Source organism: Triticum aestivum, chromosome 3A (assembly GCF_018294505.1).
Source record: "Triticum aestivum cultivar Chinese Spring chromosome 3A, IWGSC CS RefSeq v2.1, whole genome shotgun sequence".
Classification (NCBI taxonomy): Eukaryota; Viridiplantae; Streptophyta; class Magnoliopsida; order Poales; family Poaceae; genus Triticum; species Triticum aestivum.
The window spans coordinates 155,603,153-155,625,754 of record NC_057800.1 but is presented as its reverse complement, the minus strand read 5'-3'; the positions used below and the strand labels follow the sequence as shown (position 1 = coordinate 155,625,754).

The 22,602-nt window shown below is 54.3% G+C and overlaps 3 protein-coding genes across 5 annotated transcripts in view; 2 read left to right on the top strand and 1 right to left on the bottom strand.

Annotated features, from left to right (window-relative positions):
* LOC123060784 (hydroxyphenylpyruvate reductase) overlaps positions 1–2,597 on the top strand; it is an 8,638-nt gene extending 6,041 nt beyond the window's left edge. Inside the window, exon 2 of one of the 2 annotated variants that reach the window (XM_044483618.1) lies at positions 1,951–2,597. In XM_044483618.1, the coding sequence (XP_044339553.1) occupies positions 1,951–2,469 (519 nt within the window). In that variant the 3' untranslated portion in view covers positions 2,470–2,597. Of the gene's footprint in view, positions 1–1,089; positions 1,774–1,950 lie in introns of those variants that run through there. The other variant, XM_044483619.1, reaches the window with a different exon arrangement.
* An 839-nt stretch (positions 2,598–3,436) lies between these two features.
* Positions 3,437–5,644, top strand: LOC123060783 (uncharacterized). Of its 2 annotated transcripts, XM_044483617.1 has the most exons (4): positions 3,437–3,649; positions 4,319–4,864; positions 4,943–5,128; positions 5,239–5,644. In XM_044483617.1, the coding sequence occupies exons 2-4, from the start codon at positions 4,382–4,384 to the stop codon at positions 5,512–5,514; spliced, it is 945 nt and encodes a 314-aa protein (XP_044339552.1). In that variant the 5' UTR covers positions 3,437–3,649; positions 4,319–4,381; the 3' UTR covers positions 5,515–5,644. The 2 variants fall into 2 exon arrangements, with proteins under 2 accessions (XP_044339552.1, XP_044339551.1); XM_044483616.1 differs by lacking the exon at positions 3,437–3,649 and having other exon boundaries at positions 3,723–4,864.
* A 75-nt stretch (positions 5,645–5,719) lies between these two features.
* LOC123060782 (pentatricopeptide repeat-containing protein At5g25630) lies at positions 5,720–8,777 on the bottom strand. Its single transcript, XM_044483615.1, has 4 exons — positions 8,571–8,777; positions 7,967–8,091; positions 6,822–7,745; positions 5,720–6,750 (listed from the first exon to the last, which is right to left on the bottom strand). The coding sequence occupies exons 2-4, from the start codon at positions 8,063–8,065 to the stop codon at positions 5,875–5,877; spliced, it is 1,899 nt and encodes a 632-aa protein (XP_044339550.1). The 5' UTR covers positions 8,066–8,091; positions 8,571–8,777; the 3' UTR covers positions 5,720–5,874.
* Between the last annotated feature and the right edge of the window lie 13,825 nt (positions 8,778–22,602).

Below are 22,602 nucleotides of genomic sequence, written 5' to 3'. Positions count from 1 at the left end.
ACAGGGAAGGCGAGGGGCGGCCGGATGCGCGGGTGCTGGGGACGAACGGCGGCCTGATCCGCGGGTGCTGGCGACGAACGGCGGCTCGGCGGCGGGGGTGGCCGGCGGCGCGCGGTGAGGCTGGGCTGGGCAGGAGGTGGCGGCGCGCTGCAGAAGATGGGATTGGGAGGCAGGGTCGTGCGGCTGGCCGGGCTATTTTTTTTTTCTCCGCCGTACCGGTTCGGGCTGAGGTATGACGAGAACTGCGGGTTCGATTATCACAAATCTTAGGGACTTTTCTGCAAAAATGCTAACGACGTACGACCAGAAGCGATCGCTGGTTTATTAGTAGGTAGAGATAGGTGAACAGTTGATTACTTCATCCACTTCCTGATGAATAGCTACTACAATTGGCAGAGCCTCAGGTTCTTCATCCACTAACCATGCATTCAATTTTTATTGTATACTGTACTATGTGTTAGTAGTTGAGTACTACAGTACCATGTCGACTAGTCCAGCATTAGCCTAGACCAGTCATGATTAGTCTATGAGTCTCAACCTTGGCTTGACTCGTCGACTCGTTATTCTTGATAGCGACATGTTTTGTCATGTTCTCCAGTGTTTTATGGCTAAGTAGATAGTTTATGCATCATACCAACCAAGGGTTCCATGATAATACCCACCAGAACTTTTCATGAACTGTATGGTGCAATATGCTCCTGTCACCGTGCCATTTTCCTGCTCCCTTAAAACATTGAAGGACATCTTCAGTGCGAGTGGATTCCTGTTAAACAATGCAACACATTCAGGTGCACTTTTGGCTGCGCGCATCAATGGATGTGGAGGCTGGGGGTAGCACCTGCATTTGAAAAACAAAAGAGTTCAGATGCAGCTATCTCAAGGAGAGAATGTCCTTTGCAAGATTGATCTGCTACTGATTATAATGATGAGATATCAGCCTAACGGCTGTCCTATGAAAGCATGAAATAGCTGACGATGCTGGTTACTGTTTTGTGGTAGATATAAAGGTTGGGGGTGCATGTGATCCTAATAGTAGATTTGGTTTCCCCAAAGAGCAAAAGATAACCGACTCTCGTTACTTCTCTGCAGTTCAGTGGTAAAAGAGTTGCCATTCTTGGGCTTGGCAGGATAGGCTTAGCCATAGCAAAAAGAGCTGAAGCATTTGGTTGCTCAATCAGTTACCACTCAAGATCAGAGAAGTCATTTCCAAACTACAAGTTCTTTACGAATGTTGTTGACCTGGCAGCCAATTGTGACGTGCTTGTTGTAGCATGTTCGCTTAATGCCGAGACGCATCATATTGTCAATCGTAAGGTCATGGATGCGCTAGGATCAGATGGTGTGCTCATAAACATTGGGCGTGGAGCACATGTGGATGAACCTGAGCTTGTGTCTGCTCTTGTTGAGAAACGCCTTGGAGCAGCAGGCCTTGATGTGTTTGAGCATGAGCCCTTTGCTCCAGAGCAACTTTTCAGTTTAGATAATGTTGTTTTGGTCCCTCATGTAGGAAGTGATACAGAAGAAACATGCAAGGCAATGGCTGATCTGGTTCTGAAGAATTTAGAGGCACATGCTCTTAATAAGCCCTTACTCACCCCAGTCATCTGATTGTTACTGGGATTCCCAGATGTTAACAGTTTGTAATCCAAACTCTGGGTTTTTTGTCTAGTTTATGAACTCAGCATTATCTATTGTTTTCGGAAGACATCATATGTTATGTCTGATATGCAATCAACCATGATAAATAAGACCATCAGTTCCAAAGTTTATTCATATATTTACAGAGATATTTGCATCTGTCCCTCTTCACTTGCTGGTACCTTTGTGTGTGGTCGGGGCATGCAATCTCGGCATTCCGTTTTGGATCCTTTCTTTCTTATATTTCCTTGTTTAAGCAGGTAGAACATCTGTGGCTCGTTTTTCTCATAGATTTTGTTTATCCTGTTGCAGTTCAGTGGCAAGAGAGTGGGCATCATCGGGCTGGGCAGGATAGGGCTTGCCATTGCCACCCGAGTGGAGGCCTTTGATTGCCCAGTCAACTACTACCAGAGAACAAAGAAAGACTACCCCAGCTACACCTATTACCCGAGCGTGGTCGAACTGGCGGCAAACAGCGACATCCTTGTGGTGGCCTGCCCGCTGAACGAGCAGACCCGGCACATCGTCAACCGTGAGGTGATTGAGGCGCTGGGGCCCAAGGGCCTGCTCATCAACATTGGGCGCGGCCCTCACGTTGACGAGCCCGAGCTGGTCTCGGCGCTCGTCGAGGGGCGCCTCGGCGGGGCGGGCCTCGACGTGTTCGAGGACGAGCCCAACGTGCCCGAGGCGCTGTTCACGCTCGACAACGTCGTGCTGGTGCCCCACGTGGGGAGCGGGACGCACGAGACGCGCCAGGCCATGGCGGACCTGGTCCTGGGCAACCTGGAGGCGCATGTTCTGAAGAAGCCGCTGCTGACTCCGGTTGTCTGATGATGATCAGGATATGAAGAAGTGAAGCACGACAAGATGTTTTCTGTTTGGGGATCATATTGAAATCTGTTGTTTTCGATCGGTGAACATTCGACGAGAAAGAAAGGTCAATAAGTTTGATTTCTTACTGGGATGCCGATGCCGGTGCCATGTATTCGGGCTGGAGTTGTTATCTTGTGTCGATGCCGATGCCGTGCTATGTATAGTATGCCCGGCCGGTTTCCTTGGTCGAGGAAATGCAGCCCAGCGGCAGCGTATCATCATGGCCGCTCAACGGATGGCTGGAGCATTGAACGCGCACGCACAGGATAGTGGACGATGGCCCGAGTGAGGAGAGGAGTACCCCATTTCACATTTTGGGATCCGGCAGCACTGTGGTATCCTCACTGAGGTGTCCGTTGTACACGTCTGATCCTTTGACAGGTCGCGATCCCCTACCGGGCGACACGCGTGAATGCGTGATGGACTGCACTGCACGAAGGATGGATCCATTATTAAGATGTACTCCCTTCATTCCATATTAATTGTCTTTAAAATGGATGTATCTAGATGTATTTCAATGCTAGATATACATCCGTTTAAGCGACAACTAATAGGAACGGAGGGAGTAGCTGCGGCAGATGGACCGAGTGGGCGGTTGGGCACGTCGCGAGAGCCAAGAACGTTCGTACGTACATACATACATTGATCCTTGAGCGGCGGTACATGGCATGGTTTTCTTCTCTGCTATACTAGGGTATGTGTAGGCGTACCGTGTATGGTGGCGACGAGACGTGGACGCTGCTTCCCGGGCTCGGCGAACCCCCCACGTTTCCTTGACCGTCCGTCTGCAGTTTGTTTCGCATTACGGCACGGACCGCTCGATCGACCGCTTCGGACCCAGCTGATATCACCGTCTTGTACAGAGTGAGAGATAGGAGAAGCAGCTGTCTTCCACGCTCCGGGGCTGACAGGCGGGTGGGGCCCACGTGTAAGGGCGCCTGGTCAAGCAAGCAGCGTTCCCTCCCTCCCTCCCTCGAACAGCTGCATGCGTCAAAGGGGGAGGGAGCATGCAGGAGCACGCGGCGCCACTTGACGAGCCGTTTCGAGCCCCAGACCCAGCCCGAGCTCCTCGCGCGTCACTGCAGCCTCCCTCCGCGCGCCGCCCGCTTCCATCGGCGTCTGCGTGGGCGAAGAACAGGCGAGTGCTCCCGCCAATCTCTTTCTCTCTCCCCTCCTCTTGTTTCTTCCTTCTTGGAGGAGAGAGGTCGAATGATTCGATCATCATTCCTCATCCAAGCGACCACCGTACCGGCCGTTTCATCTTCTCCTTTCCTCTTTCTTCTTCTCTGGGGGGCGGGGCGGGGCGGGGCGGACGTCAGATCATGCATGAGATCATCGATATCTTGCCCGCGTCTCGTTTTCTTTCTTCAGAAAAATACTTCTCCGGCGGTCCGGTCGCGGCTGCCGGCTGGGATCGCGGTCGAAACCAACCGATTACGTAACTCATCGATTTGATTCGTGCGCTACAGAGAAGTTGGTCCATTGACAACTGATGATCAATTCTCTTCTTTCTTCTTTGGTGACATGCTGACGCAATTGCGCGGGATTATGATTTCATCGACGTGCTACGTTAATAATTCCCAAACAATCCTGGTCTACGAGATTATAATTTCGTCCCGCTCTCAATCAATGTTCACTCTTAATTTTCTCTTCAATTATAGCGCGTCAAAATTTTGCCTTCAATTATTGCAATTCTTACCAAAAGCGTTCACGTTTTCCCTTTTCTTCCCATATAAGCGAGCGTCAAACTTGCAATCTTCAGATGATTATTGCCCTCCAAGATCTCATTGCTCCACAAGCGTTTCAGGCCAGTGAGCTTCTCCAAGAAATCAAATCCTTCCTCCTGGTGGCACCGCCGCGCGACGGGACGATGAAGCACACGACGTCGGACTCGGACGTGACGAGCCTGGCGACCACGTCGCCGTCGCGGTCCCCGAAGCGGGCGGCCTACTACGTCGTCAGCCCGTCGCGCGACTCGCGGGACGACGGCGACAAGTCCTCGTCCACGCAGGCCACCCCCGTGTACAACAGCCCCCTCGACTCCCCGTCGCACCAGTCCTCCATCGGCCCGCACTCCAGGGCCTCCTCCGCCAGCCGCTTCTCCGGGAACCTCACCGGCGGCGGCCGGGCCGCCGCCACCCGGAAGCGCCCCCACGGCCACGGCAAGGGGTGGCACGAGGTGGACGTGATTGACGAGGAGGAGGCCGAGGACGCCGGCGTGGACCAGGAGCGGGAGCTCTCCAGGAGCTGCGTCGCCGCCTTCTGGTTATCGGTTCTCGTCCTCGCCTTCACCCTCGTCTGCCTCGTCGTCTGGGGCGCCGCCCGCCGTGATAAACCCAGCGTCCTCGTCAAGGTGCATTTCATCTCTGCCACCTTAAATTCAGTATCTCCCTCTATTACACAACCTTAGAATTTGTTTGGTTCTGTGCAGAGCTTGAGAGTGGAGAATTTCTACGCCGGCGAAGGGACGGACGGCACCGGAGTGCCGACCAAGTTCGTCACGATGAACTGCTCGCTCGAGATTGACGTCCACAACCCCTCCACCATGTTCGGCATCCATGTCTCTTCCACCTCCATCCAGCTCTACTATTCCCAGATACCCATCGCCAGCGGTCAGGTAATTAGCACGCCAAAAAGCATCAGAGAGGAACTCCGCTTTCTGAAGTTCCTCCGTCAGAATTCCGGTAGCTAATGCCGCCTCCTACTGCTGCTGCTGCTGCTCTGCAGCTGGACAAGTTCTACCAGCCGAAGAAGAGCCGGCACGTCGCATCGGTGACCCTGCACGGCGAGAAGACGCCGCTCTACGGAGCCGGGGCTACCTTCGTCCTCACCGACACCGACGGCGTGCCCCTCACCGTGGACTTGGCGGTGAGGACGAGAGGGTATGTCATCGGCAGGCTTGTCAGGGTGACACACGCCAAGCGTGTGCGATGCCCGGTTCTTGTGAGCTCTCTCACCGACAAGCCCATCATGATCACCCAGACTGCTTGCAGCTACTCTTGATTTGGTAATCTATTGCTTGAGATGTTGTTAATTTTGACAAGTATAAGAGCGTATAATGGTTGTGATCGTGTAGATATTGTTGTGGTCGTTCATGGCATTGGAACCATCTGGTTAATAATTCTCCAGCATCAGTGTTTGATTGAGAGCATAGCATTCAGTTGGTATCATAGATCACACATGCTGTTTGAGGGGAGTCTGATCTGTGGAATGGTGAGAGTGAGACATCTGAATCGAAGACCAATGTGTGTGCAGAATCATACAAAAATGACCAGCATCTACGGTCAGGAGATAAATTTTGGGGAAGAATTGGGTTTTACAGGTAGTAGTGTACATGTGCTGAACAGCAAACATGGCCGCCTCTTAACTGAGGAAGACCATCTTGATTGAGCTGATGCTGTGACTGTACAGCCCACCCTGCTTCTGCCTTCGCTCCCTGCAAAACCCCGAGGATCGCAGTCGGAGCTGACACGATCGCCACGGCGACGACGACGACGGCGGCGCCGACGATGCAAAGTCTCCAGCCCTGCCTGTCCCTAGCGCGCTTGTCACCTGCACGAAACTGGCACGTGATGATGGATCACTCGTTGCCTGCTCACTGGCTCTTCCGGATCTCTGCAGCTTGTCGTCGTCGTCGTCGGGACGGCGGTCCGGCTCGTCGTGATCGCTCGCGTTGGGGGCGGGGCGACGACGGTCGTCGGGGGAACCGAGGTTGCGGTTGGCGTTCTTGACCAGGCCGACGGCCTTCCACGCATCGGCGACGAGGCTGTAGGTGCTCTGCTTCGGCCTGACGCCGGCCTCCTGCATCATCCGGAGGACCTCCTCGGCCTTCCACGGCTGCTTCTGCTCGCTGTACCCCCAGATGAGCGTCTCGAACGTCCGGAGGTTGGGGCGCACGCCGGCGTCCCGCATCTTCTTGTACACCCTGGCGGCGTTGTCCATGTCGGCGACGCTGCACCAGCCGCTGATGACGGTGGTGAAGGTGACGACGTTGGGGCGCACGCCGAGGCGGCGCATCCGCTCCAGGAGCTCCTCCGCCTTGCCGGGCTGCTGCGCCCGGACGTGGCCCTTGGCCAGGATGCTGTACACCTGCGGGTCCGGCTCGATCCCGGCCTCTACCATCGTGTCGAACACCTTGCTGCACTTCGCCATGTGCCCCAGCGAGCTGAAGGCGTTCAGCTGGTGGCTGTACGTCACGATGTCCGGCTCGATGCCGAACTGCTCCATCAGCCCGAGAACCTGCACATCATAAGATCAAGAATCAATCGAGTTTTGTGAGCTCTGAGCTCGCTCTGAGCTCACGTGCGTACGTCGTCGGCGGCGGCCGTGTCGTTGGCGTCGAGGAAGCCCTTGAGGAGGGTGTTGAAGACGATGACGTTGGGGAGGACGCCGGCGTCCTTCATCTGGCGGACGCAGCGGAGCGCCTCCTCCAGCCTGCCCTCCCGGCAGTATCCGCCGACGATGATTCCCCAGGTGCGCTCGCTGGTGCGCAGCCTGGCGCGCACCATCTCCACCACCAGCTCCTCCGCCCGCCACGTCTCGTCGTTCTTGGCGTAGGCGCTGGCGACGGTGTTGTAGGTGACGACGTCGGGCTCCACGCCGCGCGCCCGCATCCGGCCCACCACGCCCCACGCCTCCTCCAGCCTCCGGTGGTCGCACCACGCCTTCACCAGGATGTTGTAGGTGGTCAGGTTGGGCCTCACCGTGGACGCGACCCCGGCGCCGTCGCCGCCGGCCATCATGTCGAAGATGCGCTGCGACTCGTCGGGGCGGCCGGCGATGCCGAAGCCCTTGATGAGCGTGTTGAAGGTGCTGATGGTGGGGCGGCAGCCCGGGTGGTGGCGGCTCATCTTCCAGAAGGTGCTGGTGGCCTCGCCCATCCGCCCGGCCTCCACGAAGGAGTTGATGAGGGCGTTGAAGAAGATGGCGTCCGGCCGCAGCCCGGCGGCGTCGATGCCGGCGAGCAGCGAAGGGATCGCCTCGAACGCGCGCTGGTTCGTCACCGCGGTGAGCAGGGTGGTGTACGTCACCAGGGACGGGCGGTGGCCCTCGTCGGCGAGGTGGCCGAACAGGGCCTGCGCCTGGTGAGATTTCTTGGCGTCGATCAGGCTGCGCATCTCCCGCGTCCGGCTGACCACGGCCTGGCACGTGTGCCCCTTGGCGCACGTCGTGCAGGTGCTCGCCGGCGGCGGCTGCGCGTCGCCGCCATTGCCCTGGCGCTTCTCCTCCTCCTCCTGGAGCACCCAAAGAAGGAAACTCTTGACTTGTTTGAGATGAGCAGGCGCAATATGGGCACAAAAATCACGGAAAGAGTAGAGAAGTCGATCACACAAAATTCACCAAGGATATCTATCTTTCCCCCGCCCTATATCTCGAAATGTGCAGGCAAGAACTGAGATGTGGTCACAGCTGCTTGTCATTCTTATCTAGTACTCCGGTGCAATCCGGTGCTTACCGTGGAGGCGGATCCGTTGAGCTCTTTCCCCTTGTTTCTTGTCTTGCCCGTGCTGTTGGAAGTGGAGGCCGGCGTCAGTTGTATGCCGTCTTGTAGCATTGTAGCACCGCTATATGCTCCTCAACCTGGCCAGTAGTGTCAGGATTTATTCAGATGCCATGATTCTGAATGATGCTTTCGAAACCAAATGAAGCGCACAAAATGCAGAACACAAACCTACTCTGCATTCAGTGTTGCTTGCTATACTTGTACTGTACTTAATATTGAAGTAATGCGGGTTGGAACGAAAGGAAAACACACATATCTATCTCACTTGGCAAAAAAAAATAAATCTGTTTAAACAGTTTTACTATCTATCTATCGGCAGGTGAGGTGAGCACGCATGCATCCCTGAATTTGTTGTTGGCGTCCATTCTTCGGCGCCCAGCAGACTGGAGGAGGGGGGCGAGATGCACGCGGACGTTCGGAGCTCGCCGTCCGGTGATCTCCACGGCGTAATTGAGCAAAACACAAGAGGTGGAAACTCATTCTAGCTAGCGCCATCCTCTCGCAGCCTCGGCGGCAGAAACACAAGTGAAGGAGCCAGCCTGGTTAGGTACATCACCTCATTCGCAGCAGCAGAGTTTCCAAGCGTGCCCCCACGGTCAGCCGCACGGCGTGCCTCCGGCCGGTATGGCCGGAGGAGGAGGAGGAGGAAGAGCAAGGGGGAGAGACGGACCAAGGCGTGGCTGTGAGGGGCTGCGCTTCGTTTTTCTTTATCCGCAGGGGACCGGGCTGGGAAACGATAGGCAAGGGCGCGCGGGCTCCGCTCCGGTGACAGCTCGGCGGGGAACCCTGAGCCTGAGGTGGGACCCATGCCCTGGGGGGTGTTTTTTTTTACGGTTTGGCTATTTTTCAGTCAACTGATTTACAATTGGCCTTCAATCATTTTTTTGGCCGTTCGATGTCATGCCGAGATCTGCACCGCGAGCACTTTAGTTTCGGGGCCAGCCCGTTAACGTCCGTCCCCTGCCCTCCCTTTGTCCTTTTTGTTTATTTTCATTTCTATCCTTTCTCATTTCTTGGAGAGAGTTAAAGCAGCGGAGCGAGGGAGGCGCCTCTTGGCGATTGCCTCTGAAGAAAGATGAGACACAACACACTTTGCATTGATCTGTCTAGGCCGTATAAGTACAGGAGGAAACTCAGGTGACGAGCACCACTACTCTAGCTAAGGGCATCTCCAGCCGCGCCCCCAGGAAGGCCTTCCTAGGCATTTTTTTGCGCCTGCGCCGAAAAATCGGCTCAGTCGCGCCCCCAGGAGCCCGATTTTCGCCGGCTTGGGCCGAAAACAGCGCCGACGGACTCAGGCCGAACCCGGCGCGCTGGGGGGCGCCGGGGGCGCCGGGGCGAACTGTTTTGGCGCGAAACAGCCGCGGGCCCGCCGCGTCAGCGACTCTACCCTCTTCTCGCCCCTTCGTCGTCCTCATCGCCTCGTTTCCCGCGGAGAATCAATGCCAAAGCTACCGCGCTGCCGCGCCGGTCAGCCTGCGCCATTGATGCCTCACGGACGGCGCAGTGAAGACCGGATGACGCACGTCCCTCGCCCGCCACGCGTACTCACGGCGGCTCGCGCATGGGCAGCGCCTCGGCCTATATAAGACGCACCCCAGCGCACTCGGCGACTCGTACTCTCTCGCCGTCGTCGTTCCTCCCTCTCCTCTCTCTCGCCGTCTCCAACACCCATGGCCGAGCGCTTCCCAGGCGACGGCGCGGCGGCGAACGGCTTCGGCCGCCGCCATCTTCACGAGAGCGAGGCTCGCCTCCTTTTCAAGGCCGAGTACCCGGTCCCGCCGGACATGCGGGTACCCGGGGCGTGGAGGATCAGCGCCGGCGGCGTGCCGGTGCCCTCGATACCCACTGGCACGACGTGGCGTGCGGAGATCGCACGCATCCGCTCGTCCCTGCCGCGTGCGGCGAGGGAGGGGCCACGGTACGTCCCCGACAGCCCGCTCTGGGAGCCCTACTTTCGCCGCCGCCACGCCGAGCAGCTCGAGGCCACCAACGGCGTCGAGCCCTCCGACAGGCTCAACGCTGTCGGCCGGCGTCGATGGTGGGGCGTGCCCGGGCGCACGTTGGAGGCCGTCCTCGAGTACATCGAGGGCAGCAACACGCCGCGCCTCGAGTACCCCGCTCCCCCGTCCTTCACACGCCGCTGGGGAAGCTCCTGGACCCCGAGGCGCATGGAGACCGGGGGGTCCTCCTCCTCGTCCGGTGGCTCCCCTGCCTCCACCTCCGCCCCGTCAAACAGGAGCCCCAGGGCGCCTGTCAGCGCGCGCACCCGCAGCTCCGGCGTCTGCATCGGCGACAACGCCTCCCCCACCGGCCGCTTCGTCCTCGTCGAGCCCAAGCCGGAGCCCGGCCTCCCCGTGGAGTACGAGGAGATAGCCCGGCGTGGCTTCTCCGACGAGGACGCCCTGCGGTGGGCGCGGGACGACTACCTCCGCGACGAGATGGTCCGGCAGCGCTGGGCCCTGGAGGAGATCGCCGCCCGCAAGCGTGGGCGTGAGGACGAGCACGACGTCGTGGTCCTCAGCGACGACGCCGCCCCCGGACCGTCCAACCCGTCGCGCCAACCGGGGGAGGGATGCAGCAGGGACGGCGGAGGTGTCGGCGGGGTTCTACCGCCTCCTCGGCATGTAGAACCGCGTGGGCGGGCGGCGAGGCGGGCGGCGAGGGAGATGGCGGGGGTAGCCCGCGATAGTTTTTCCCTTTTTTTGTAAAGTATGTTTAAATTTGAACGAACTCGCCGATGTTTGCATTAAATTTGAGTCGTGTTTGCGCCGTATTTGACTTCTTTAAAAACCCGTGGGGGGCCGCGACTGGGGGGCATCACGCCCCCAGTGCGCGGTTTTGCGCCGGTGCGCCCCCAGGGGGCGATTTTTTGCCCCTCCTGGGAGGCCAACGGCTGGAGATGCCCTAACTGCACCACTACACCACTACACCACTACTCATGTACGTGGGTGATCGTGGGCGCTGTGTGCTTTGACTAGGCACAGGGGCACACATCGCTCTATAGTTCAACACCCCCCCGCAGTCGTGACGTCGCCGGAGGAGACGCAAAGGCTGGACCGAAACTCAGAGAAAATGTTCGACGGCAGACCCTTGGTCATCACATCAGCGAGTTGCTGGCGAGTAGGGACATGTAGGACGTGGAAGTCACCGAGCGCCACCCGTTCTCGAACAAAGTGGATGTCCAACTCGACATGCTTTGTGCGCCGGTGGTGCACAGGGTTGACGGAGAGGTAGACGGCCGAGATGTTGTCGTAGAAGACGATGGTGGCGGAGCGCACTGGATGAAGGAGCTCACCGAGAAGCTGACGCAGCCAGATGCATTCGGCGACTGCGTTGGCGACGCCCCGGTACTCGGCCTCGGCGCGGAGCGCGAGACCGTGGCTTGGCGCTTCGACGACTAGGAGACCAGAGTGTCGCCGAGGTAGACACAAAACCCCGAGGTCGAGCAGCGCATGTCCGGGCAACCAGCCCAATCTGCATCAGTGAAGGCCCGAAGCTCGATCTTGGCAGCAGGATGGATCCAGAGCCCCAAGTCGGTGGTGCCGCGCACATAGCGAAGTGCGCGCTTCAGCAGGCCTTCATGACAGACCCGGGGGTCATGCATGTGAAGACACAGCTGTTGCACGGCGTACGCAAGCTCAGGGCGGGTGATGGTGAGGTACTGTAGAGCCCCGGCGAGACTGCGGTAGGCATAGGCATCGGCGACCTTGGGCCCGTCGGCGGAGGGAAGTTTGGACTTCGTGTCCACAGGTGTGGGTGCAGCCTTGCAGTTGTCCATGGACGCAGCTCGAGTATCTCCTCGGCGTACTGCTCCTGCGACAGGAAGAAGCCGTTCGCCGTGCGCGTGACACGAATGCCAAGGAAGTAGTGTAGAGCGCGAAGATCCTTCATGGCGAACTCACGAGCGAGCTGCGCGATGAGATGTGAAGTAGGGCTGAAGTTGAGGCTGTTAAGACGATGTCGTCCACGTAAAGTAGCAGGAAGGCCGTGTCGTTGCCGCGGGTGTAGGTGAACAGCGACGTGTCCGAGCGTGTCGCCGTGAAGCCGATCGTGGCGAGGAAGCCGGCGAAGCGAAGGAACCAGGCGCGAGGCGCCTGTTTCAGCCCGTACAGAGACTTGCTCAATCTGCAGACATGGTCAGGCTTGCTCTCGTCGATGAACCCAGCAGGTTGGAGGCAGTAGACCTCCTCGGCGAGCGTGCCATGGAGGAAAGCGTTCTTGACGTCCAATTGATGGACAGGCCATCCACGCGAGGCAGCGAGCGTCAGGACGGTGCGGATCGTCGTCGGCTTGACGATGGGTGAGGAAGTCTCGCCGTAGTCGACACCGGGACGCTGAGTGAAGCCGCGCACCACCCACCTTGCCTTGTAGCGCTCGAGGGAGCCGTCGACGCGTGTTTTGTGGCGAAAAACCCACTTCCCTGTGATGATGTTAGCGCGGGGCGGCCGGGGAACAAGCTCCCAGGTGCGGTTGCCGACGAGCGCCGCGAATTCCTCTGCCATAGCCGCGAACCAGTTCGGGTCCTGGACGGCAGTGCGAACGGAGCGAGGGATTGGCGACACCGTCATGGACGCAGGAGCCGTGGCGGTGAGGTTGTGGTAGCGCGGGTTCGGCCGGAACACGCCGTTCTGGGCGCGCGTGATCATCTGTCGAACGGCCTGGGGACGTGGCGCGAGAGGCGGCGAGCCGGTGGATGTTGAAGAGGAGACGCCCGAGGTTGATCTGGCGGCGGAGCTTGAATGCATGGATGGCCCGCACGAGCTTGCCGAGGCGCGCGAGGTGGAGGGAGGCGACGCAGCATGCTCGACGGATGGGCCGGAAGGTGGCCCGAGAGACGAGCCAGGCTGGGGCGCGGACGAGGCCGCCCCTGCCCGGAGCGACAGACGCTCATTTGAAAGTGGAGCTGGCACCACGATCAGAGGAGGAGCGCCACGAGCTGATCCCTGCACAGGTAAGAACGGACTGACAATTGGGTTAGATGGCGATCGTTCAGCGTCAGAGAGGTGTGGATAGGAAAATGGGAAGGTGGTTTCATCAAAAGTGACATGGCATGATGTGAGAACACGACAGGAGACTGGGTCAAAACATCTGTAGCCACGGTGATTGGAAGGATAGCCGAGGAAAACACAAGCGACGGAGCGGGGAGAAAGTTTATGCTGGGCAGTGGAGCTGGTGTTGGGGAAACATAAGCAACCAAAAACGCGCAGCAAGGTGTAATCAGGGGCTACGCCAAGAAGAAGCTCGTGAGGTGTCTGTGGTAAGCTAGACCGGCAGGGACGCTGGTTCAACAAATAAGTAGCAGTGCACAGGGCTTCAACCCAGAAACGGGGTGGCATGGAGGCGTGGAAGAGCAGCGCGCGCACGCCCTCGTTGATAGTACGAAGTGCACGTTCCGCCTTGCCATTCTGCTGGCTAGTGTACGGACATGAGAAACGAAAAACGGAGCCATGAGCAGAGAAGAAAGAGCGAACACGATCATTGTCGAACTCATGGCCGTTGTCGGTCTGTAGGGCAAGTATGGGCCGCTCAAATTGCATCTGAACGTAGGCATGAAAAGAGAGAAGAACAGAATGCACGTCAGACTTGTTGCGCAATGGGAACGTCCAGACATAGTGGGTGTAATTATCGATGATGACTAAGTAATACTGAAAACCAGAGATACTCACGACTGGAGATGTCCATACATCCAAATGCAACAGTTGAAAGGGAAAATAAGTACAGGACTGTGATGGAGCAAATGGCAAGCGTACATGTTTGCCAATGCGGCAGGCATGGCATGTGTGCGGTGCTGACTTGCTACATGTAAAAGGAAACAAAGCAGACGAACTACTGGTAGATAACTGGCCGGAGTGACTAAGCCGTTGGTGCCACAGGTCCACGGTGACAACGCCGGCGAAGTGTCGAGCGGATGGAGCCGAGGAACTGGACGCCACATGATAAAGATCGCCGTCGGAATCACATCGCAGAATCACCGCTCGAGTGCGGATGTCCTTGACAGAGAAACCAAAACTGTCAAATTCTACTGAAACAGGGTTCTCACGAGTTAACTGACGGACAGATAAAAGATTGCGAATAAGAGAGGGAGAGAGAAGAACATTGCGAAGTTGCAGAGAGGAATTGGTAACGATGAGTGCACCCTCACCAACACCGGTGATCGGGAGATGATCACCGTTGCCGACGAAGATACGAGCAGAGGTGGAAACTGGGCGGACAGAGTGCAAGTTACCAGCGTTGGAGGTCATGTGTGCGGAGGCCCCAGTGTCGAGGACCCAGTCCGACGAGCTCCCGGCGGACGGCGGCGACTGGGCGGAGTGCTGCAGTGCACTCTGAAGAGCGCCCATGTCCCAGGGCGTGGTGGATGTCGACGCGCCGTGGGTGAAGCCGGGGGCGTAGCCACTGGGTGCGGGTCCGTATCCGCCGGGATTGAAGCCGGGGGCGTAGCCGTAGGTGTAGCCGTGCGGTGGAGGAGCCATGGGCGCGGCCATCATGGCGTGCTGATGCGGAACGCCGGGGCGCGGGCCGAGCACGCCCGCGCCGGGCGCGCGCCAAGGGACCGGCCATGCCTGGACAAGGCCAGTCCAGGAGTTCGCGCCAGAAGCGGGCGCCGGGTATGCTGGGTTGCGGGGCACAGAAGGAGCCGCGGAGGACGAATTGCCGGTCCTGTTCCCATGCCCGCGACGGTGGTTACGCCCACGACCACCGGCGGGGCTGGTGCCTGGAGCGGTACCGGAGCTGGAAGCGCTAGGAGACGGCGGCACGGGGCCACCAGCGCGGCCGGCGAGGAGAGCGTGAGCCGACTGTTGGCGCACGGCCTACTCAACGCGAAACTCCTCCAGCATGAGGAACGAGCGAGCCTGCAGAAAGCTCGGCAGAGGCACCTGCGACGTGATGTGCGGGATCGCGCCATGAAACTGACGGCCGAGCCCGTGAAGGAGGTTGAAGACCTGCTGTGGCTCCGAGACGGGCTGACCCAGATCGCGGAGTTGGTCAGCGAACCGCTTTAGGCGGGTGCAGTACTCCAGGACGGTCAGATCGCCCTGGACGCAGGCGTGGTACTCCGCGTCGATGTAGACGGCACGGGAGAGCTGGTTGTCGTGGAAGATGCCCTGGATGGAGGCCCAGACGGTGGCGGCGGTGTCTTCAGGCTGCATGACGATCTCGAGCAGCTCCGGCAAGATCGTGGTATACAGCCAATGCACCACGCAGTGGTCGACCATGACCCAGTCGGGGTTGTCGAGAGGAGCGGCGAAGTCGGCATCCAGGTGGCTGCGGAGGCCGAACATGCCAATGACGGCGTCGAAGAAGCGCCGCCACTGAGCGTAGTTGCCGGCCGCCAGGTCGAGAGTGACCAGGACATGCTGACGAATGTCAACCGTCTGCAGGATAGAGGCAGGGAAGGAGGGCGCCGCAAGCACAACGCTGGGGCCGGCAGCAGTCGAGACAGCGGGCGCTGGCACAGCGTGGAGGGCGCCGGCGCCGGCGGCCGCGGCCGCGGCGTGGCCGGGCGACGCGGCGGGCGAGCCATCAGAGGAGGAAGAGGAGTTCGTGTCCATGGGAGCGGAAGCGGAGGAACCAAGCGCAAAGGGGTTAGAACCGTGCGACATCTGATACCATGAAGGAAGATGAGACACAACACACTTTGCATTGATCTGTCTAGGCCGTATAAGTACAGGAGAAAACTCAGGTGACGAGCACCACTACTGTAGCTAACTGCACCACTACACCACTTCTCATGTACGTGGGTGATCGTGGGCGCTGTGTGCTTTGACTAGGCACAGGGGCACACAGCGCTCTATAGTTCAACAACCTCGTCGTCCATGGCGATTCCGATCGTCTCCTCCTCTTCTTTCTTCAGGTTGATTTCCGCTCCAGTGCCTCCTCGCTTTGGTTCTTGTCCCTTTCCCCGATGTATTTCTCCTAGATCTAGTGGTTTGATTTGATTATCCTGTTGTTTGATGTAGATGTATGTGTATGTGCACTCGTGCGTAGATGTGGATTTGGCGTGCGATTTGTTGCACTTGCAGTGGAAGATGCATGGATGCAGCAGCGGTGCATCCGATTCCCCTGTCGATTTTCTTATCTGTTCGTCAAGGCGTCTGATTCCGCTGTCAGTTTTTTGTTAGATGTAGTGGCCTACGTTTTCAGGTAGCAATTGCATCTAAGTTACATCAACTTTGTTATTGTAGTTTCATTTTAATTACAGTGTAATTTCCTCTGAAATATACGGGCAAGTGGCACTGTGATTACAATGTAATTTCCAGAGGTAATCACGGTGCAATTTCTACTGTAACTTCTGTGATTTTAGTTTACAGTCACTGCAATTGCAGTGCTATTTTGAGCTTAGTTACACTAGATCACAATGAAATTTTCAATTCAATTAAAGTAATTTTTCGGGTTTGTCTATGTTGGATCTTCAATCATTTTGGAAAAAAAAAATCTTGGATCTACAAGCATTTTAGAACCTTCTTCTGTGTGGTTTGTCTTAGTTGGGTAATATTTGCATCCACTGTATACCCTTTTGTTTTTTTCTTCTATGTTTTAGGTAGTGTTGCATCTAAGTTTGCAACAGCTTCATGACTGTAATTCCATTTTAATTACAGTGTAATTTCCTCTGAAATTACAGAGTAATCACATTGTAATTACAATGTTCTTACAGCGGAATTTCAGAGCAATCGCAGTGTAATTTTCAGGGCAATTACATTGTAAATCATAGTGCTATTTTACTGTAATTACCGTGCAATTTAACTATAATTTACAGTGTTATTATAGTGTAATTTCCAGGGGTAATCGCAGTGCAATATTTACTGTAATTATACTGGGATATTTACTGTATTTACAGTCAGTGTAATTTCAGTATAATTACAGTGGTAATTAGACTGTAAATCACATTGTCTTTGTTGGATAATGTTGCATCTAATCACACTCTCAAAATATACTGAATCTACCTTTGTGTCAAAAACTTTGCTGTGCACAGGAAATTCTGCTTGCCTACTATTTTCAGCAACTTGATAATAGTAATTTTAGTATTTTTGCTACTGTAAATTTAGTTTCTTTGCCATCGTGCTTTTGAAACAAAATTGACCAGTTTCTTTAATTTTAACTACAGTGCTCTGTGCGAGACACTATGTGGAATAGAAAGAATTTATGATCTGTGCTTTTCTGTCTTGTGATTTTACAGGTCCTTCGATCTCAAAGAAAATCACTAGGCATGAGAAAAGAAGTTGGAATTGAAAGATTTCTGACCTGTGGATCGTTTCTTGTATGATCTTCTATAGTTTTCCCCAAATTTGTTGTTGCGGTTGTCCCTCCTTCCCTCTCTGCAAGCATCTCCCTCAAATCTCTCTTGAACTGGCTTGGTAATGACGATACATTTACAGCTGTACTTCCCTAGGTGCATTTATTTTTTATTTCTTATTTCCTCTATATACATTTTTTTTCTTCATATTATTCTTCCACGTTGCAGCTGTGCTTCCCTATAACCATTTGAAAGCATTGGTTTTCTTTCATAGTTTGTTTGAAGGAAAGAGCCTTAGCTTTCCTTGATCTGGCTTTTAATGAGCATTCTGAATTTCACTTGCAGATTCACGAGATCCGTAGTACATTACAAATTAGTTTCCTTTTTGAAAGAATTGTGTTGTTATCTTTTAAGATTTATCTCTTGTGTTTTCTTTTATTTGAACAGATAACAAACTTCATAGGATTTTGGTATACTTTTATTACTCCCATGTTGAGGAAATGAATTGATTTTGATAAAATTGATGATGTCTTCCTAGCTGTTCCCAACCAGACCAATAGGTAATTTGTTTTTAGTATGGCTGACCTGATTTTCTTGATTTACATTGTTGGTATCTTTGGTTTTCTTCCTCTATTCATGTTTATGGAAGTGAGGACCACAAGGTCTCTAGTTGATAACCATTTTTCCAGCGCTGACATTCCCAACTTGAGGATAAAGTATGCCAATGATATGTTTTTCAGTGAGTTCGGCGGCATGCATAAATTCTAATTACTGACTTCTTTGTTGATAAAGAACTTCTATCTTTATACTTTAAATTTACAGTAAAGAGGTTCATGAATTCCAGTCTTTTTTCAGTTCTACTTTTGGCTGAAAGTTGTTTAATTACTGCACTCATCTGCATCATTAACTGTATGTTGTACTATGTATTCTCAGCTTTTTGGGTCAGTGTGAATGCTTCTCTTTTTGTTTTATATCTTCATGGTTGGTCTAATTTCTTGTTTGATCCTTTTTTTCAGACTGCGAAACAACAATGATGGAGAAGAAGGCCTTTTTGCATCGGTGAGATGTTGAACTATGAATAGGGCAGTGTATATGTTGGTTCAGTGTGTAGTCTTCTGTATGATAGGCAGTGTTTATTTTGGTTCAGTTGTTTCTGTATAATCTGTAGATGACAAGTGCTACTATAATTCCATGGTTTCCTTACTGTAATTTCAAGGTTTACCACGTGCTTGTCATGAGTGCAAATGCGTCCAGTCCAACCCGCATCCATACCAACTCATGACTCAGGACACCCGACAACTTTTCTGTGGACAGTTTGAGCACGCACATACAAGGGACAAACATAGACCTGTTAAATTTTCATTGGCTGGAAAATTTGAATGAAACTGAATTGCTTTTTTTTAACTTTTTTTCTAAATGATAACACCCACCCGGGTGACACTTATCAACAAGTCAACACGCACTCGATGTTGTTCGATCCATTTGCATGATTTTTGAAGCAGTTGTCATCTGGGTGAAGAGCCATGTAAACACCTAGCATCGTGTGGGTGTTATCATTTAGTGCCACACGTTTGGGCGCTCCTTGTCCGAACGGACAGAGAAACACTCGTCCGATCGTGTGGGCGAAACTTTTCGCCCACACAACGCTCACACAATGAACATGGCAACTATAGTTGTGCATATGTGCTAACTAGTTAATCACACATGACAACTATAGTTGATCATACATGGTAACTATGATTTAACCACACACAACAACTACAGATATAGCAACTAATTAACCACACATGGCAAATATGATTGATTTTTTTGAGGCAAACTCGCAAAGCTTTTATTCAACTGTCACACAGTTTACACGGACGAAGAAAAGGTCTGCCGGGTGACCTAACCAAACATGGTGGCCGGTCCCTAGTGATAATGTATGCTTTACTAGTTTGTGTGCCTCGATATTCGAGGTTTTAAACTCATGTAAGAAAATACAAGAAATAAAAGCTCTAGATGACTCTTTGATCTCCAGCACAATCGCTCCATAAGATGAAGAGGTTCCTTTTCTTACTGCTTCGACCGCATTCTTACAGTCCGATGCCACTAAGATTTTTTGGATATATAGATCATTTGCTAAGGCCATAGCTTCTCTAATCGGCATCACTTCTAGAGTCTCCAGATCTTCTATATTGTTGACCAAAACCGAAGAGGCTCCAAGAAAGTTACCTTGTTCATCACGACATATAGATGCTACAGCCCGCTTACCTCCCCATCTTGACACCGCGGCATCAGTGTTAATCTTAAAGTGATCTCCAGCCGGGGGAATCCAGTTGGTTGGTCGAGATGAACCTGCTGCATGAACTATCTGGGTCGGCTCGAACAAGCACTGAAGGTCTGAAAGAAACCTTCCAATAAAAGTATGTGTTGCGTAGGGTGTCTGCGAAACTCCTTCATGAATTATCTTCCGCCTAGCATGCTATATCGCCCAAAGGGTAGTGAACAGTGTAGTAAAATCCTCCGGTGGCAGCGAATTGCTCATGGCGAATAACCAGCCCTTGGCATCATCGTCTCTGTTCATGCACATATGCTGCACTAGCTACTCACTCGATAGCGCCCATACGCTTCTAGACATTGTGCATTCCAAAAGCGAGTGCTGAGGGAGTCCTGGATTAGGGGGTCCCCGGGCGTCCGGACTATGTGACGTGGGCCGGACTGATGGGTTGTGAAGATACAAGACAGAAGGCTTTCTCCCGTGTCCGGATGGGACTCTCCTTTGCGTGGATGGCAAGTTTGGCGTTTGGATGTGAAGATTCCTTTCTCTGTAAACCGACTCTGTACAACCCTAGGCCCCTCCGACGTCTATATAAACCGCAGGGTTTAGTCCGTAGAGGCAATCACAATCATATAGGCTAGACATCTAGAGTTTAGCCATTACGATCTCGAGGTAGATCAACTCTTGTAACCCCTATACTCATCAAAGTCAATCAAGCAGGAAGTAGGGTATTACCTCCATTAAGTGGGCCCGAACCTGGGTAAACATCGTGTCCCCTGCCTCCTGTTACCTTCGATCCTCAGACGCACAGTTCAAGACCCCCTGCCCGAGATCGGCCGGTTTTGACACCGACATTGGTGCTTTCATTGAGAGTTCCTTTGTCCTGTCGACAAAAGGTTCGATGGCTCGTTCCATCATCTACAATGATGCTGTTTCGGGGGAGACTTTCCTCCCCGGTCAAATTTTCGTATTCGGCGGCTTCGCACTACGTGCCAACTCAATTGGCCATCGTGAGCAGATCGAAAGCTACACCCCTGGTCATCAGATCAGTTTCGGGAACCTAAATTATGTCGCCGATATCCGAGGAGATTTGATCTTTGAAGGGTTCGCGACCCCGACCATGGCCCTGGCCCTAGATCCGGAGCAAACTACCAGGTCCGAAGATGGGAGTTTGGAGCCCACCGGACTCTCCGCTACAACACGCGCTATCAAAGATCCAGAGGCGATCTTGTCCATGTCAAACTCGAAATCAGTCCAGGTTCCCCCTATCATTGAAAGGCCGGACTCGCCCCCGGACTATATATCTGAACTCTCGAGGTTCGCGCCAAGCAGGCATAGCTAGGAAGCCCTCACTCCGGCCAGCCCCGCGGACCCTCGCTTCCATATCCAAACTTCGCTCTTAAATGAGGCTCTGGACTTAATGCGATCCCTCGCTATTTCAGAGGAATCACCTCAGGACTACGCCCAGCCCGGACTAGGGGCTGAGAGCGGGGAATTTTACGTCCTACCCACCACCCACTTCATAGCCACTGTCAAAGATTTAACTGACATTCTGGACTACGCCTTCGAAGACATCGACGGCATGGACGACGATGCCGGAGACGAACACGGCCAAGACCCGCCGTTTACCGGACGTTGGACGACCACTTCCACATACGACGTGTACATGGTGGACACACCCAAAGTGGAAGACGATGACGACAAGAAGGATCCGGTTGAGGACAAGCCTGCTGAAGCACCTCCGAAGCATCGATGTCAGCGGCGCCACTCAAAATCGCGTTGCAAAAAAGACAGCTATACCGGCACCGGAGACAATAATACTCCGGAGAATGCCGAAGACCCCGAAGCCCCTATCGAGCCAACATCCGAACATGATGATTGGGAGGATGGGCAAGTTAACCCCGACAATCTGGTCGGGAACGAGGACTCGGAGGATATTAACTATCTACCGATCTCAGAAGAGGATGTGAGCCTCGGCGACGAAGACTTCATCGTGCCGGAGGAACCCCTCGAACAAGAACTCTTTAAGCGCCGGCTAATCGCCACCGTGAGAAGCCTAAAAAAGAAGTAGCAGCAGCTTCAAGCTGAACATGATTTACTCAATGATAGATGGACTAATGTCCTGGCAGCCGAGGAATACGGCCTCGAGCGCCCAACTAAGAGTTACCCGAAGCACAAGCTACTACCACAATTCGACGATGAGGCCCTTGAGCCAATACCGCCAAAGCATAAAACTGCTGACGAACCCGACCGACCACCACGTGGACGGGACAAACCGGCTACTTACGCCGAACACCAGCCCGCGCCACCCCGCCGTCGAGGCAAGGAGGCAACGGTCCCGGGCTATACCTACGACCTACACAAGGACCTAGACAATAGAGCCAGTCAGACAAGGTCAATCTATGGATCGAGGGGGCGTGCTCCAACGCGAGAGGACGACCATCGGGCCTGGCGTGATAGGCACAACCTCACCCGGGCCGAAATCCGCATCCAGCCTTCATCCGAACTGCGTCGCGACATCGCCCGATATAGAGGCGCCGCACACCCCTTATGCTTCACCTACAAGTGATGGAACACTAGTTCCCAGAAGGGTTTAAACCCGTGAACATAGAATCATACGATGGTATGACGGATTCCGTACTATGGATCGAAGATTTTCTTCTCCACATTCACATGGCTCGCAGTGACGACGTCCACGCCATCAAGTACCCGCCCCTAAAACTCAAGGGGCCAGCACGACACTGGTTAAACAGCCTTCCAAAAAACTCTATTGGTAGCTGCGAAGACTTGGAGGATGCCTTTAGAGACAACTTCCAAGGTACCTATATTCAGCCTCCAGACGCCAATGACCTTAGTCACATAGTCCAGCAACCCGGAGAATCAACCCGGAAACTCTGGACCAGGTTCTTAATTAAAAAGAACCAGATTGTGGATTGTCCGAACAGCAAAGCCCTCGCGACCTTTAAACATAGCATCCGAGACAAGTGGCTCGCCCGACACCTTGGCCAAGAAAAGCCGAAGTCCACGACAGCCCTTACCGCACTTATGACCCGCTTTTGCGCAGGGGAAGATAGCTGGCTAGCTCGTGGAAGC